Source organism: Colius striatus, chromosome 1, assembly GCF_028858725.1.
Source record: "Colius striatus isolate bColStr4 chromosome 1, bColStr4.1.hap1, whole genome shotgun sequence".
Lineage (NCBI taxonomy): Eukaryota > Metazoa > Chordata > Aves > Coliiformes > Coliidae > Colius > Colius striatus.
In genome coordinates this window covers 184528960-184547333 of record NC_084759.1, presented here as the reverse complement: position 1 = coordinate 184547333, position 18374 = coordinate 184528960, and the positions used below count along the sequence as shown (strand labels likewise).

Here is an 18374-nt window from a genome sequence, read left to right as displayed (position 1 = left end):
TCTAGAAATTAATAATGGTGATGACAGTGTTTATGGGTAAGAACCAGGCAGAAGGCCAATAAGGCAAATGTCATAGTAGTGATCTGTTATAGACGGCCCAACCAAGACAAAGAGGCAGATGAAGTATTCTAAAACCAGAAGTCTCGCAGTCACTGGTCCTTGTTCTTGCTGTGGACTTCAACTTAACTAGATGTCTGCTGGAAATATGGATCATCCTGAGTGCCATCATGCAGCTAATCATGAAATGAATCAGGAATAACAATCTATACTCAGAAGCCATCATAAGCTTTCCTAATGAACGACAACAAATACAAAATCGGAACAGTAATTACAAGAAATTCCCATTATTATTATTGACCTTTGAATTATTGTTTGCATTTCACTTTCAAACTTCTCAAGATTTATTTATTATTACAGAACTTGACCCAGCCATATAAGCAACCAAATTAAAATTCCTCTCATTGATTAGGGGATCCTGGTCAGTCTGAAATAAATATCCCAATGATAACACATCACAGAAATTATGTCCTCTCTGAACTCAGATTTTTCTGACAAGGTAATACAGCAAAACTCAGCGAGATGTAAGATGACAGCATAAACAAATCAGTCTTTTTTTTGTAAGAAGACAGTGCCTAAGTGAGGAGGATGACTGGAGTGTAAGGTAGTTGGGCACAAAGTAGTTTAAAACTAAAAGAGAACAGAATTTATTTTGAGAAATATACTCTTTTTATTCCTTATTGATGAACCGTTGAATATGAACCCTGAGGAGAGGTAAAAGAACAGCAGTAATCCCTTCCTGCTGCAGCACAGTAATGTGTTTAGGCTAAGAGTATCACTTATTTAGATAATGAATATTGGAGATGTCAAAAAACAACACTGCAGGAACTGAAAGTCTATTGATTTTTTTTTTGTCATAGTTGACACATTGTAGAACATCAACAAAAAAAGGATGAATCTATTTGGAAACTCTTCAATGTCTTTTTTTTTTTTCCCATGTAGGAACATGTTTATTCATTTTCCTTTTCTAGATTTTGGCTGCAAAAACATCTCTGAATTTTAGTTCCCTCAGCTAACAGAGAAAAATGCTTTTATTTTTTTTAAATGCTTTATAAATATAAATGTCTGCTTGTGGTTTGTGAGACTTATTTCTAGGCTGATGCATGAATTGGTAAAAAGACTGTCAAAACATGTACAACTCCTTTAGGAGAGAAGCACACTATCAGTTGTGAAAGCCTGAATGAACTGGAGGCTATCAGAACATGACAGAGTAGGAGATTTATCCTAAAGATTTTATCATAATAAGTAACATAATTATTTGAAAGAGACAGAAATGTGCAAACCCTTCCAAAAAAACCCACCCACATAACAACCTCACCCCCCAAAAAACCTCCAACCAAACCCCAAAACAGCAGCAAAAAAAACCCTCTCTCAGTTATATGGACTATAGTAAAATTTCAATTAAATATTTGAGACCAAAGAAAGTGGCAAAACTCAACCTTCAGACATGAACTTTCAGGAATTAACAGGGCAACAATAGTAAACAAGGGACTATCTTAAAACAAATCAACTGGTTTTTAAGCCAACAGAGGAGGACCTTTTTAGACTGGCAGAATTAGGTAATTCTAGTGATATGTAGGTACACAAAATTCTACACAAAACTACATCTCAGTGAGATAAGTCCCTTGGAAATATCAGTCTTCTGATTCCCTTTGATGTAAATGCTTTAGCAAGACAAAAGCCCAGAAGAAAACTTCCAACACATCTATGTAAATACAATAAACTCCTCCATTCCAGGCAGGGTGGTAATATGGCCACAAGCTACAAAATCCAACTCTTTTTTACATGTAACAGCCAAATACTCAATGATGTAAGCAAAATGTGACAACATGTAAGCAGAGAATAATAACTTATGAGACTTTTTGTGGTTAGAAATCAACTTTCTCTATTATAATGCAGGTGGAAGACTGACACTGCACAACCTATACACGATTTGATTCTTATGTTAACATTAAAGGATCAGTGACGTAAACCAAATACTGCTTAACCTCCTTGTTCCTGATCCATATTTCTTGCAGAAGTATGCAGAAGCGCAGTATGTCTGCTGACTGCTGACTGCTCCTTCCCTACAAAAGCCAGAAGCAATATTCCTCCATCTTCTTTAAGAACAAGCAGTGAATTTACTATATCTGTTTGTAATGCCCTCTGGGACTCTTCAGGAAGAAAGGCGCAGTAAATGTAAGCTCATTATCATCATTAACTCCTTTTATACACCAGCTGAGCTCAGAAAAGCCAAACGGGAGAAAAAATATATGGAAAAAAAAGAGATTAAAATATATTTGCCATTCTCTTCTTTTCCTGGTAGGTTTTGTTATTGTTTTTCTCATTCACAGATATCTTTATCAGATAAAACTTGCTATTTATTGGCAAGTCTTAAAATTATCTTCATCATTTAACTCCCTGAGATGATGCTTACATTGCTGAGGAATAAGAATAATAAAATTACTTGGCTTATATGAAGAGACATTCAACACAGCAGTGTCTAACTTATTACAATTGTTCTCATAAGCTTAGAAACGCCTTCAGCCTCTCACAATCATACCTAACCTACATGAGGGAAAGAGTGGTTTTGGGGAAAGGAAAAGATTTCCCTTTGTCCTGTCTGTTTGCTGGGTAACTGTCCCTGTTAGGGGAATGGCATTACACTTAGACTGGAATTGGACAGGAGTCACTAATTTTAGCCATTGAAAAGTCACATTTTGTGCACAAAATCATTTTCTAAGCTCCTTCTAGGGTAGGTCATGTGCATGCAAGCACCTCAAGACAGCGATTTATATCATGCACGCTGGACATTAATATCAGACAAATGATCTCTGGAAGACATTTTTCTCACTCTGTGGATGGCAAGGTCAGCCTAGGGAGTACCTGCATGCAAAGCCTATCTTTTTGTCAGCAGTGAATCAGTGCAACTGTGTTTTCACAAATAAACAGTAATTAACAATCCATACAGAAGGATCCTTTCTACACCACCGCTCAATTCAGCCCTTTTGAGAAAGTGGTAGTAATCTTGTCTTTGGTATTGCATCTGATGGACTGGGGTTTTGTGGGGATACAATGTGAATTTTCTATTACTGTAGGTTTACCTGGTTTTCTTTGCTGGTCATTAATTAAAAAAAAAAAAAAATCCAAATCAAAACAAAAAACATACAGCCTCACTTGCAACCACATCCCACATACTTGGCATCTCATGACTTTAGAAACTGGCCCACAAGAAAAGAGTTTACAGAACTGTTAGGATCCATATTCCTGATTTCAGTCCCTAAAATGAGAGCTCTGGTAGCTTTGTCTGAATTCGTGATCTTCAAACAGACGAAGTTGGAGGAAGGGAGGGGGGCGAAGAATGCTTCACAAACCACTTTACGAGAAAAGTTTAAAACTTTTAAAACTGTTGCAAATAAGCTACACTAAAACTAAAGAAAATGAAACAAGGGTGATACAGGATCCTTAAGGCTACTTGCAGTGAAATATTTATTTGCTAAGCTGCCATTTGAACTAAATGACAGAGAAACAAAGAGGAAGATCTGTGAAGTTTATGTGAGCAGCGGGAAGATGTTCTGAACACTATCTGTCTCCTCCGCTGGCATCCCTGCGCGTAACTTTGGGCTCTCAGTCGGGAGCACCAGTTTCTCCCAGGTCCCCTCACAGTCTGGTGAACTCTCTCTTCACATGGCAGCCCAGACGCCGGCAGCTTCCCCCACCGTCTCTATCCTCTGTTCCCATCTCCCGGGATTCGTGCCGGGGCTGCGGAACTCCCTGCGCCGGAGCGAGGCGCCCCGCTCGCCTGCGCCTGCCCCTAGCTCAGTTGCCGCCCGCGGGCCGGGATGGGCAGCCAGGTCTGAGAGCGGTAAGGCGGCAGCAGCATCTAGCAGAGACGACTGCCTGCAGAGGCGCCCGGGGGCGGGCCCCGACCTGCGAGGGCACCGGCAGCGGGGGAGCCGACTTCTGGCAGCGCATCCCCGCGAGGCGTGGCTGCGGCAGGGCGGGGCGAGGCGGGAAGGCTTACCCGGCCCCCCGCCGCTCGGCTCCCTGGCCGGCCGGCGGGCGGGCGGCACAGGGGCCTGGGCCGGGCGGTGGACTGGCCCCGCAGCCGCCGGGCGGCGCTTGCGTACTGCGGGTGCCGAGCTCCTCACCCGCCTCCGCGGCGCGTCCCCGGGAGCCGCGGAGCAGCCGCGCCGGGCCGGAGCTGCGGGGAGCCGACAGCGGAGCCTGCTGTAGACCAGCTCCCGCCCGCCCCAGCGGCCGCAGCTGCCGCTTCTGCTGCTGCCCGCACTCCTCGGGGAGGCGGGAGCGGCCCCGCGGAGTCCGTCCGGGGCTGCACCTGCCCGGCGCCGGCAACAACTTTGCCGCCCCGGCCGTTCTCGTCGCTCTCTCCGCCACGTTGAGAGCGCTAAGTCGGCGCGGTGATCCATCCCGGCAAGTTTTGCAAAGCTCTTAAACACCTTACGCTGTGCCCAGCAACCTGTTTTCTCCGAGGTTGCTGGAGAGGAGGAATTAGTGTTTGCCATTATCCAGAGAGGGGAGGTGCTTTCCACAAGGGACTTTTCCTCGCCAATAAGCCACCAAGTGCCCGCAGCGGCGGGAGGATGTAAATACGCAGCACGAGGCCGGTGCGACTGCTGGCGGGGAGGCAGCGGTCCCGGGAAAGGGCGGAGCGCCGGAGGGGGTCCTCCCGGCTCTGCACTTGCTACATTAACTCGGCGCGTCGAAGACGGTGACACAACTTTCCGGGTCTGCCCCGGGAGGCGGCAAGAAGAGTCCCCCTCCGCTGCTCAGCTCGCCGTGCCCCCGCCGCCAGCCACTTCCCGCGGCGGACCCCGGTGGCAGCAGGAGCCGCACTCCGGCAGCAGCGGCGTCGCGGCGAGGCGAGCTGTCCTCGGCAGCCGCGCGGGCATGTCTCCCGCTCCCAGCCCCGCCGAGCGGGGCGGCCGACGCCTCTGAGGGTGAGCCGGCGAGCCCCGCCGCCTCCCGGCCATGCAGCCCCTCCGCGCCCCCCTCGCTCTGCTCTGCCAGGTACTGAGCTCCTGGGCCGCCTGCGCGCTGCCCCCCGCCGCGGCTGCCGGGCCGCTGGCGCCCCCGCAGCGCGCCCGCTCGCCGACAGTCCCGACGCCCCTCGCCCCGGGCTGGCGGGCGGCCGGCTCTGCCGCGGCTCCGCTCCGCGGAGCGGTCGCCCGCGGCGCCGACGCCACTGTTGCCGCGGCCGGCGGAGCGGCGGGGGTCGGGCGGCGGCGGGCGCGGAGCAGCGAGCGCGGAGCCGGCGCGGCGGCGGGCGGTCCCCGCTGGCTGCCCCTGAACGGATCGGCCGGCGGCGAGGGCAGCGCCGGGGGCCGCGGCAACGCCACGGGTCGCCGCGCCCGCCTCCGCAACCCCTTCTACCCGCTGACCGAGGAGTCGTACGGCGCCTACGCCGTCATGTGCCTCTCCGTGGTGATCTTCGGCATCGGCATCATGGGCAACATGGCAGTGATGTGCATCGTCTGCCATAACTACTACATGCGGAGCATCTCCAACTCCCTGCTGGCCAACCTGGCCTTCTGGGACTTCCTCATCGTCTTCTTCTGCCTGCCGCTGGTCATCTTCCAGGAGCTCACCAAGAAATGGCTCTTAGAAGACTTCTCCTGCAAAATCGTCCCGTACATCGAGGTAATGGCAGTAGGTGGGGATGCGCGGGCCCCGGGGCGGCCCACCCGAGGGGACGCGGTTCCTCCAGCTCCCCTCCCGTCGCTCCTCCGCCGCCCGCCTCAGCGACACGCGAGGCTGGCGCTGTCCGCGCTCATGGCCGCTGGCCCGGGGACGTCCGCGATCGGTGAGGTCCGGGCGTCCCGGCACTCGGGAGGCAGAGCAGCGCCCGGCCCGGCAGGGATGAGTGGAGGTTGTGGAACCATCAGGTCCAGCAACGTGGGGATTCTGCAGTCTTAGGCTGAGCGCGTCTGGTGCTTCCGTCCACTCCAGCGTGGTCTACCAAACTTTCTTTGCACCTTGTGATCTTGAAAGGCAAAGAATCATCACAGAAATAGATTTTAAGGTTTTTTTGGCTTGTGTTTTGTTTTCCTGAAGTGAAGTGATTTAAGAAAGCAAATGGAGGGGATGACTGGGGATAGGCTGCAAAAAGGTGACTTATATGTTCTTAGTTTATATATCGGCCTTCAAATCCCACACTTATTTATTTCACTTATCTTCGTATAAAAAATGACCCTCACTCTATTTAAATCGCAGCTTCTTGGCAGTTAGTTGTTATGGGGCTCTGTCAAGGAAGCTGTCAGCCAGCTGGCCAGAGTCCTGCCGGCAGCGTTCAGGTTCTCTGCCTTATTTATTTACTGGAACCGAGCACTAGGACTTGGTGGTAGGATGCTAGCTTGTGATTCTGGCAGGCTCTGCTGTAGTCCCAAAACCTAGTGTTCAACAGTTATTATGTAGCTGAAAGCTAAGGAAGTAACTGTTGATTCTCTTGTCCCAAGAATGAGATATTATGAAAAAAATGAAAGAAAAAAACCCTAACAACTTGTTATTAATGCACAGAATATCAGTTTTGACAGCACATTGGTACATGGTAATACATAACTGACTGTCAGCTTATGTTTGAAAGAGAGTTTAAAAAGATATACGGTGTGTGTGCAGACACTAAATTACCATTACCTCTTGTGGATGTGACAGACTTTATTACAAGTGGTATTGGACAAAGGGTGGAGCTGTGCTACACTTAGATGAATTCAGGGCCGCACATTTGAAAAACTCCAAATACACTTAATAGGCTTGCATTTAAGATGACATGAAGAAGTAAATACATATTTGTTGAGAAGCTGATGATGCTAGGAGCTTTAAAATTTTCCCAGTTGGGTTCTTGGGCTACTGCATTAAGGAATAAAAGGAATAAACTGCTTCAGTTAAAGTGTAACCATTTCAACTGAAATAACTCGTGTAGTTGAAATGTTGTTAAGACTTTTCTACAGTGACATTTCACATTTCCTAACCATTTTTTTTAATACATCCACATACAAAATAGAAATGATTCTTTAGAATGCCAGTTCAGATTAAAGATCAGTAATTGAAAGGATTTGCATGGCCATGCTGTTTTTCAATGTGAGTTACTTATGCCGTACAGCTTTGGGCACACAAAGCTCAAAGTTTGTGAAACTGAAAGAAGCTTATCTGAAATGTAGATGTTGTAGTTGAAAATTTTAATCCTGAAAAAGTCAGCTACTGTTATCCTTCTTAAAGGATAACTTATTCTTTCACTTTAAAGTTCTGTAAATGTCTAAAGTTGAAGCCTTATTCAAGAACTGGCACTAATTCAGTTGTGATAAACCAGTAGCATGATGCCTGTCTTAGGCTTAATTATTACTGAGATCTAGAAGTGAAACATTCTCCTTGTCCCTAGGGAAATGTAATTAATTTATATCTGAGGTGTGGATCTAAAATTTACAGTTTCGGTGTTCTGTGTTGCTCCCAGAATGTTTTATTTTTCATTCAATAGTTGTTAAATATAATACTCACATCAAGTGTATTTAACACTTCGGGAGCACTAAGTAGAAGGCTGGGTTTCTCTCTGCTTTGTAAACTGTATCCATAGAACACCACTAATGGACTATGCCTCCCTGCAGCTTGTCCTGAGCTTGGCAAGGAGAACGCTGTCCTGGAAATGAGGATTTGACCCTGCCAAGATGGAGGAGGGAGTTAGAGCAAAGTTTTGCCTTTCCAAGTGTTGTTCAAGCCTCACAGTGTTGCACAGTGGTAGTGACACCACCAAGAGCAATGCACATTTGGAGCATGTCATGAAATCTACCCCTTGAGCAGCTGCTGCTCCATGCTCTATCGTGGACTGTTCACAGTAGTGCACTCATCTGACAGCTGAATGACACTATCTCCTTGTTTGTTGTCACTTGCCTAGGCAGACTCATCCCCTTCTTACACAACGGGAGAAGGATGAGGTCTTCTTAGCTCCTTCAAAGGAGCTGTAGACAGCTATCTGCAGGAGAGGTTTCCAGGCCTTTGTGGAATACAAATTAAAGCATCTTCTTGTCTGTGTTTTCTGTAAGTTAGCCCAGCGTTTTTGTCTTTTAATTTTCTGTTTGTTCCATGCTTTGTGTCTCTTTTGCATGCCAGTTCTCCTTGTGTTGTTTAGGGAGCTACATATCTCACCCAGAGTTGTAGTTCAGAAAATACGTCACTTTCAAGCATCAAAGTCCCTTAGTGGACTAAGCCCTCCATGGTACCAACTTGCACTTTCAGAACTTGGAAACAGGAGATATCTGATTATGTGGAGCAAGTGATACAGTGATCATAGCATTTTTAATATAACTCAAGGCATGTTTTGTATTGTGTTTGAAGGTTTCAAGTGATACTATTGAAGAACCTTGAGTTTTCTTAGTTTAGCCTCTTGTGGCCAATTGTTTTTCATTTGTGCTGTTTAATGGGTATTGTGCTGAATTTCAGCAAAGCATCTGTTGCCAGTGATAACACGTATGCACACAGTCTGGGGAAAATGTTTTATGATATCTTCAGACACATTTGTATAGCTAAATGTCGAGCTTCCAGCAGTGGATAGTCTCCAGAGTATTTCATTTAAAGGGCAGTTTTCCCATGCCTTCCCATAAAGATCTCTAGTCACCAAGTACATTAAGCAGTCATTTCAGCCATCATATCGCATTACAGTTTGACCACTTCTTTAAAGCTGTGTCATGGCTATACTTGCATAAGGACTGTTGTGTGCATGACTGAGGGGGGAAGTGAGTAAGTAAATTCTTCTCTGCTTCTCACAAGGTCTTTAGGTGATGAGAGTAAAGCTGCAAGAGAACAAAGCTAGGAAGACAGATGGTTAGTAGATGAAATTATCCCCACCAAGAACTTCACTTGACCCTGATGATGGCACTGGCCTGGAGGAGCAGTTTTGAATGCCCTGAGAGGGAATTGAGGAGGGAATTAGGACAACTGTGGCAGCTACTCTGCCCATAAGGATATGTGCTTCTCCTTTGCAGTTTTAGTCATCTGCTTAACAGTTCTTACAATTTTACCACTTTCTGCAACTAGTTCTGAAGTCTAGTTTTAGGCTTGCATGTCTGAAGTGTTTACCTGCACACTGTGTTTATATTGTCTTCATTATGCTTTTCTCAATATTGCTCTGAATCAGGGGATGCAGCAGACAGCAATACAAAGACAATGGCTTTGGCTAATTCCTGTTCCACAAAGCTTGCCAAGGTAGAACCTTTTTGGTTTTGTTTGTTTTATGTAAACACAGTCTTTTCAGCAAAAGGATTAAAGAAAAAAGAGAAAAAAAAAAGGATGGAACAAAATAGTTCCTGTTCCCCTACTTGTAGATTTATCTTAGGCTTTAATAGAAGCGGGGATGTAGACAAAGTCAGCAGTTTTCTCGTGCTTCTAAATATTTTGCAGCTGTTAAATATAACAGTCTGGTGAAGTAGCATTTTTATTTTTTATTTTAATGTTTGAAGCCTACAGTGAAGAGATTAAGTTGTTTAAAGGCACAGAGCACCCTGCTCAAGATGACGAATGGATTGTGTCAACTAGGACTAGAAACTGGCTTTTGGACTTTCAAAGGAAGATTGCTTGAGTTATGTGCGTTCTGCTCTTGGAGGCTGCACTAGAAGCGTGACGAGTTTGAGTGGTGTCGTTGGAAACAGGCATCACAGAGGCCACCAGATTGGAGAAGCTACTTGAAGTGGAGTGAGGATTTGGAATTGGGGAATGGTCTTAGAAGGAGGATTTGTAGAGGCTGATGTACCATCCTGTGCAGTCTAGCATGGCAAGAAATCATGGAAGCTAGTGATGGTACTCAGCCCAGCTCCAAGTGCTAATAAACATGAACCCCTCTGCCTTTCTCATACTCCCCTCAGCGAAGAGAAAGATAAAGTTCATTGTGTCCTCACCTGGATTGTATCATGGTTTGACTCTGAAGCAGGCTGATAGTGAAAGCTTGTGGAGTCTAGTCTCTGCATTTACTTTTGGCAGTCAGTTTTGTGGCATCACTCCTTTTTCTGATGGGTAACTTCCAGCTAAGAAAAGCTATCACAGTATTCTTAGTGGAAAGCATAAGGATTGCTTTGGCCTGGAATACACATTACTCTGTTTCCCTGGAGCTGACCCTCCAGGGCAATTCAAGGAGAAGCTTTTTCTACTTTCTCACTTTTAGTTGGTCAAGGCAAGTGAGAGGCACAAAGAAGGTGGCCTTCTTTTGCCTGTTCCAAAGCTGTCAGAAGAGATCCTAATTTTAAGTCTCACTTCAGGGAAGCAAATACATTTTTAATGAGAGTTTATAAAAGCTATGTATTATCTATCTTTTCTGTGTCTTTTGTTGTGCACCATCTTCTTTATGTCTCTCCTTTGACTCTAGTCAGAGCTAGGCTCCTGAACCTCCAGTAAGTCCTCAGGGTTGTAGACAAAAATCCACAGTGAGTTTTGCAGTTTCAAAGCTTTGTACTAAGAGTCCCCTATGATAATGGCTACACATGTCTCTTAGTGAGCAGACCATCTTCAGCACTTACCACACAATAAATAATTATTTAAAACAGAAGCATGGATATGCCTCTGCTCTTTAGGGATTAATGGCATGATGATAGTGACTGCCGTATTGACTGTTCTGTCAGTCTTCATATCCTCTGCAAACCCTGTCCTTAGGGGGCTTATAGTTGTCCATAAAAATTTGCTTTTGGTTTAAACTTTGCATGTGGCATTTCAACATGGAAGTGAATTCGTGTCAGACTAGGTTTAAAATTGGGTCAGTAATATTTAAGTTACATAGTATGGAGAGAAAAAGGCAGCATCTGCTATCCTGACACCATTGACACTACTCTGAGCACTGGGATTTCGTTTCTTCATATCACAGGATTTTTCTTGAAAAGGAGGAAGGGGCAGATTTTTAACAGCAGTTCCATGTTGTTAATATAAAGAATTAGTGCAGGAGTCCCTTGTGTTGCCTGATAAGAGTTTGATCCTCAGTGGAGAACGGCATTAATTTTTTTATTTAAAAAAAAAGTAGATTTAATTCACTTATATGGTAGCATGGTAGATTGCAAACAGGAAAATGAACAAGGATTAAATCCTTTCATGTTTTGCAGTTTTTCCAGCCCTCTCGATAACCATGTCATGTACTAGTGAGTATTTCCAGTGCCCGTTGGCTTTTGCTTCCAACAGAATTCAAGAGCGGCTCTTAAAAGTGGATTCTGACTCTGAACACTGTTATTCTTAGGATATACAGAGGGATAAGAAACACACAAAGCACATGTGCACTGTGTCTCTGATATGAATGCTGGTAGTACTATACTACAAAGGAAACAACTGTATTGTACTCACTGTTCCACGTGTGTAGGACATCTCCATGATGGTAGTTTGCAGAATTACTGTCCTGTCTTTTAGATAACTATGATGAAATAGATTCTTATCCAGGGTAGTTAAGCTAATTGCTAATGTCAGATGGGTGCCTTGGCCCCAGTGGTCCTTAGCTACTGAATTACTTCTGCCACACCACAGTAGTGTTTTAACTGAGTAGCCCTTACCTATTTTAAAACACGAAACCATTGATGTTTGATAGCACTTTGTGTAAGAAATATAGAGACATACTTATTTATTTTTATTCTTTTATAGTAATGACTGTTGGGTTTTGTTGTTTTGTTTTTCTTTGTTCTGGTTTGTTTTTTTTTTTTAATCAAAATAACAGAAACTAGAAATCTAGAAAATAGTTGTTTGCAATAAGATGACCTTTTATTTTGCAGTAGTCTAGTCTAAATGCTGGACACTTTACTGTTAGTGTAGAGCTGCACAAAAACAGTATTGCAGTCTGTACTAACTTTGTTTATTTACCATAGGCAAAGCTGGTAAGTCTGCAAGAGCCACCATGGTATGTTGCATTAGCGTGCTCTAAAGCTGTTAAGTTTAGTGTGGATATAAACCAGCCACAATACAATGATAGACTATGATACTTTAGGGGAAAAAAAATTATGATATAACAGGAATGGGTATAAAGAGGTCTAGAAGTTGTCACTGAGAGCTTAGAGATGGCTCAACTTTTTCTGTAGTTCAGCTTTCCTGTTACTATTTAAAAATGTCTTGAATATCTACCCTCCTTATAGGAAAGGAAGCAAGTAGTTTAAGCCCTGTAGTTTAAGAAACTTCGTATTAACAACATAAAATATATTCTGTCCTAGAAAATGAATCTTCAGCTGGTAGAAGCAGTCATTTCTTATAACTCCTTTATTTTATCTTGTTCCATGTAAACTCAAGTCTACGTTATTTCTGCTCACTTCTCCATCAGAAGGTGTACTGGAAAACACGATACTTTCTTTTCCAGTGTTGAGTTGCACATGGCTGGCTAGTTCTCATTCTGGTACATTCACAGTCCTTTGGCTTAAGTAACTTTTGTATCTCAAGATAGACTTAATTGTAGACAGCAGCAATAACTTCTTGGTGGATATTTTACTGGACTGAGTGACCCAGTCTCTCTCTTGTGTATCACAGAATTTGATATTCATTGACCTTTCACTCAAGTCACTGTTTCTGATCTCATTTCTGGTTTTGTTTTCATGATCATTAACTAGTCAAGGAGATATTAGTGATAGAGAAATTAGAATCTTATTTGCATCGATATTACTCACTAAACTACATCTGCACTGCTTTCCTGGCCAGACAGAGATTCTGCTCCTAAAGGCCAGGGCCAAGAGCTTTGGGCCTACAGCCAGGAGAAGAAGTAGGACAGGCCAGGGAAGGCCTGGGAACATTTCAGTGATTGTTAAAGTTTGTGAAAGAGGAACGGGTATATTGGAGGGATGAGGAGAACTGATGCAATTAAGCTGAGCATTTCATGAGTTTGCTGTTGTTCTCTCTGGCCTCAGTTCCCCAAATGAGTTTTGACCCAGTTGACTAACAGCTGGTGAGCTACAAGTTTATGCAGTGACTTGAAGGGCCATCATAGTAACCACTAACATCCCTGTCAGTGCTTTTGATCGACCAACAGTATTAACAGACTCTCTTGTAATAGTGATATCTTCTTTTGTGTGAGTATGCTATAGCTGGTAATCCCTTTAACAGCAGTTCTTTCCCCAAATAGTGTGGACACTTCCTCAAAGCAGGGGTTACTTCACCACCTCCTCACAGCACGTTGGTGGTCATTCAGTTAGAAGCTTGGAGAGCCTTCTGATATCATCCAGTAAGAGACAGATGTAAAATGGTGTTGTACTGAATATGAAGAGACTGAAGGAGAATCTTCATAGGGACAGTAAGGAAATAAATCAGACAACTTAATGACGATCAAAAACTACTGAACCCCAGTCACCCTTGCCTCGCCTCGTTTCCTGCCAGGTTGTTGGAATTAAGACTGTAACAGCATATGGGCATATCAGAAACTCAGCTGTTACAACAAGGAGAGCACCATTCAACTCCATGCAGCTCAGCACCACTTTAGCATTTATTAATTTGTCCTTTACCTACTCCTCATCACATTAATTATCTTCATTCTGTGGTTATTTTAGGGCAGTGTAACAGATTAAAAAGGAAACTTCTCTGACTGCTTCCACATTTTCAGCTTAACCCTAACTATTAGTATGACTGGCATGAAGAAACACGCCTAAACTGAAACTGTGTGAACATGCAGAATGCATACCCAGTTCTAGCCCATATAACTTGTGACCAACACTCATTGATTTTGCTGGCTATTACTCATAGCCTGCAGTGTGGGGTAATTAGACTCTTTGTTATACTGCCTTTAAGCAAGTCAGCTGGAGTGAATCCCTATTGCTCTACTCAGGAGTGTTTGCAAGCTTTTCCATGGCATCACTAACTGTTATCTACAGAAAGTAGGAAACCATTGCCTGTTTCAGAGAAACATTAGCCTTGTTTAGTGTGGTTAGTCAGTAAATCCTTGGGAGAATTTTCAAAGATGACTTCCACTGTTCATAGTTGTTTCCTCTTGCTCTGTTTCACTGTCTTAAACCTCCAAGTTGTTGGTCAATTAATGTGACAGGAACCCCGTAGGTTATGTTTGTTCATAGTAGGCATGTCTTTTTTCATTAGTCCATCCTTAAGAGCTGCAGAGTTTTAATGTCTTAGCTACTGTGTAACAGCCTGTTTGCAATGAAATGCTAAAGCAATAAAAGCATGTGTGTTGAGGGGGGTGGGGAGCAGAGGCTCACATATGAACTTGAGAGGGAAAGCGTTAATGTACAAACCCTCAGCTTTCTTCTACTGATTCTTATTTCAATCCCTACACATTCCCTAGTCTCAGTTATTTCCCTGTCTCCTGTAATTGTAGAGAGCTGAGTCCTGACCCTTTTTTTATTCATGTTAAATGTTCCGGCTAAAGGTTTTGCTGTCGCTGAGAAATTTGAAGACTGCACACACATTTAAATGTTTTGGAAACAAAGTTGCTAGTCTTGAATTTAAAAACCTGACTCTCAGCAGTGATACATGACAATTATCTTTCATTAGCTAAGTTTATCACTATTCATTAAGATTTCCTTGTAACTGTAATTTTTGCTTGAATTGTTTTTATTTTTTTTCTGTATTTACCAAGCTTTCTTTGAATCTTGTCAGACAATTTAACTTCCTAAATCAATAGATTTGCCTATTAAAAATGTTTACGGTACTGCTTTGTCATCATTAAATATTTCTGCAAGTTAATTAGTAAGAGATTGCATCTTACTCATGCCATCCTTTAAGGAGCTGCTTCAAGGAATTCTCCAACTAAACCAATGCCTGATAGTTCTAATCCCAAGTGCCTAATATTTTTCAGTGATATTCAGTTTTAGCAATCTGATACGGCCATTAAAAGTTGAAGGCCAAAATTAATGTTATATTTCTGTAATTGTGCATAATTGGACTATCTGTCTTTGCAGAACTTTTAAGAAGAGATGCAGAAACAGGAATATTTTTAAATTATGGAAATCAGAAAGTGTTTTTTTAAATGAAAGAAGTGGGTTTTTATAAGAAATTTAGTTATGTCATTGCATGTCACATTTGAGTAAGCAGAATTATAGTGAACTGTTTCATATTACCCTAGATTTCACAGTCAATTGCACAGACATGGTTTATTCTTGACAAAAGTAAGCATTCTTTACATTTCTTAGGAATATTATGTAACAGTTTCTTTTCTTTTGCGTCGACACATTTTCATTGTAACACAAGCATACAAAACCAAGAAAATAAACAAATTAGTATGGAACAGGGCACCTAATCTTTCCCCAATTATAGTTAATGGCAGTTCTGCTTTGAATTTGAACTGAAGTTGAATTTATTGGAAATAGGATTAGGCCAAAATGTATACAGTCTTCTTGCAAATTTCTTCTTAGGAAATTTAATTATAAACAGGATAAAATGATAGGAAATTATGTTTGGTGACAGCACAAGATTTCTATTCATACATAGAATTATGGTTATTAAAGCTAGAGAACATGTGCATTGCTCTGTACTTGCTCCTTACAGTATATAATTGAGAGCTCTGTCCTATTAATCTTTAAATCATTTAAGCAATGAAACATCTGCCATTTCTCCTGGTTTTCAATACACTTTCCCACAGGATGTTTTCGTACGAAATTAAGCCTAGATTTTCCTGTGAATTTTTTCCAAGTTAAATGTTGAAGATAAGTCGTTAAAGCCTAACTGTCATAGTGAAAATCAGTTCTGCACAGGCTCTGGTGCAGAGATCTGAAGCATTCAGATACAGTTTCTTTGGATTCACAGCACACGATTACTTTCTGTGTGTACCTCCCATTAAAATTTCACTTCAAAGCCTAAGCCTGCAAAAACAGTTGTTGGACCCTGCTCCCTTCAGCAGATGCTTAATCCATAGAGTTCTTAAAATTTGGAGATCTGGTAGGTTATGATGTTATGATCCCCTGCATGCTTGATGAACATGTGATGTGGGTGTAAGTTCATACTTCTGCTGAATGAAGGCTCTCCCATCTCTCCCCTTTTGACTTAAATTTCAACCCCTGTGGTGGAACTGATCTTTCTGAAAAATATCCTTCAGAAAAATGTGGGAAAGGAACAGATTTAGTTTTACATATTGCACAGTTCCTCACTTTTTTTTTTTTTTTCACTCAGTGTTGCACAGATGCATGCATGGACCTCCAGTAGAGGATGATACCAAGCTGAAATAAATATTGGTAGACATAAAACCAGAAGGATGTATTCCTTGAGGATGCCTTGTGGATAATAGTACATGTCTGTGATGCTTCTTTTGATGGTGCTCAGCAATCTCCCCTACCAGTACCCCTAAATTAGGTTTTCCTTTGCCATTGTCAGTCAAGGAGCTAGACTTGATTAGTGTTTCAGACTACGAATTGAGCTCTCTCAAGAGCACAAACCTCTTGCAGAGAACAGCTTAATGGTAAGACCCTTCATTCGATGTGCAATAAATTAATTCCCTCTTCAGTCTGAGTTCAGGCCTTCATCTTCCATCTCTAAGAAGCCAGTCCTTTTTTTTTTTTTGTTTCCTTGTTTCTTCTTTTTTGTCTAGACATCACAGCACTTGTACTAATTCACATTCCCTTCTCCCCTTCCCAGGTGGCCTCTCTTGGCGTCACCACGTTTACACTGTGTGCCCTCTGCATCGACCGATTCCGTGCCGCCACCAATGTGCAGATGTATTATGAGATGATCGAGAACTGCACCTCGACGACGGCCAAGCTGGCGGTGATCTGGGTGGGCGCGCTGCTGCTGGCTCTGCCCGAGGTGGTGCTGCGCCAGCTGGCCAGGGAGGACCCGGTGTATGGCGGCAGTGGCAGCCCGCCCGCCGAGCGCTGCGTGGTGAAGATCTCCACAGCGCTTCCTGACACCATCTACGTGTTGGCGCTCACTTACGACGGGGCAAGACTCTGGTGGTACTTTGGCTGCTACTTCTGTTTGCCCACCCTTTTCACCATCACCTGCTCCCTGGTAACGGCGAGGAAGATCAGGAGAGCGGAAAAGGCTTGCACAAGGGGCAACAAGCGGCAGATTCAACTGGAAAGTCAGATGAACTGCACAGTGGTGGCTTTGACCATTTTGTATGGGTTTTGCATCATTCCCGAAAACATTTGCAACATCGTGACTGCCTACATGTCCACAGGGGTCTCTCGGCAGACTATGGACCTCCTCCACCTCATTAGTCAGTTCCTTTTGTTCTTTAAGTCCTGTGTTACCCCAGTTCTCCTTTTCTGTCTCTGTAAACCTTTCAGCCGGGCCTTTATGGAGTGTTGCTGTTGCTGCTGTGAAGAATGCATCCAGAAGTCTTCAACAGTGACAAGTGATGACAATGACAATGAGTATACCACAGAACTGGAGCTCTCTCCTTTCAGTACCATCCGTCGCGAAATGTCCACTTTTGCCTCCGTAGGGACTCACTGTTAATTGATCTTAGGACTTTATCTCCCATATCTTTTTCCTTTTTCTTTCTCTATTTTTTTTTTTTACTTCATATATTTCTTCTTGAAGCAAAATGCAGGAAAAAAAAAAGATTATCAAAAACTACTCTGGAAACCAATCTGCATAATAACAGTCATGCTTTGGAAAATAATTGGTTTGGTTATTAAAATGAAAGAAAGAAAGAGAAGAAGAGCCAGCGCTCAGTTTTAAATCATGTTATTTTATGTGGTGCTAGGATCTTATTGTTTGGGGAGGAGAATCCAATTCAATCCACTTTGTTTTAAATTCCACAGTATTTTCTTGATAATCACTGTAAAATGATCGAATAGACGTTGTGAGGTTTGCAAGATGTTTCATGTAAGAGATGGGTGGAAAGTATTTGAAGATAGTTTTAATCTGATTACTGTATGCTATTGTGGGAGGACTTGGACTTCAGAAAATTTATAAAGTAGCATAAAAATAAATGAGGTTTTATTCTTTAACTTTGTTGTCAGTCTGCATTTAACAAGGACACCTATACGTAGCATTAAATTCCTTTAATAAGTAAAAAAATATATTTGCATAAAATAGGTTAAACAGCCATATTTAATTTGCCATTCGTGTACTTACCCTTGGAGGCTATAATTATAATGCTTAGGGAAGATGGTTATAATGGTATTAGATTTACATGAGTGATCTTTTTTAATGTATATTACAAAGGTTCAATGTGCCTCATTTAAAATTTCCTTCTTAACCTGCAGGTATACAAAAGCTGAGTTATTTTGTACTTCTTACAAAGAAGGATTTGCTTTCTTACTAAATTTTGTCTTGTGTGGTTTCAAATCAAGTTTCTTTTCAATTTGTTATTGGTTTTACATTGAGATTATGTCCCCAGTCTCTGTATGTATAGCTCCTACTGGCTTCAGTGAGAGTCTCATTGGAGAGGAAGGCTTTTTTTCTTTCCAGAGGTTTGCTGACAATAAATGTGAGGG

At 42.8% G+C, this 18374-nt stretch overlaps 1 protein-coding gene across 1 annotated transcript; it reads left to right on the top strand.

The window, feature by feature from the left end:
- The first annotated feature begins 5028 nt into the window (after positions 1 to 5028).
- On the top strand, positions 5029 to 17388 carry GPR37 (G protein-coupled receptor 37). The gene is made up of 2 exons (XM_061988811.1): positions 5029 to 5697; positions 16564 to 17388. The coding sequence occupies exons 1-2, from the start codon at positions 5029 to 5031 to the stop codon at positions 17386 to 17388; spliced, it is 1494 nt and encodes a 497-aa protein (XP_061844795.1).
- The last annotated feature ends 986 nt before the right edge of the window (positions 17389 to 18374 follow it).

Coding starts and splice junctions, on each gene's coding strand:
- GPR37 (XM_061988811.1), top strand. CDS start 5,029: ATGCAGCCCCTCCGCGCCCCCCTCGCTCTGCTCTGCCAGGTACTGAGC. Junction 5,698..16,563: donor AAATCGTCCCGTACATCGAG/GTAATGGCAGTA, acceptor TCCCCTTCCCAG/GTGGCCTCTCTTGGCGTCAC.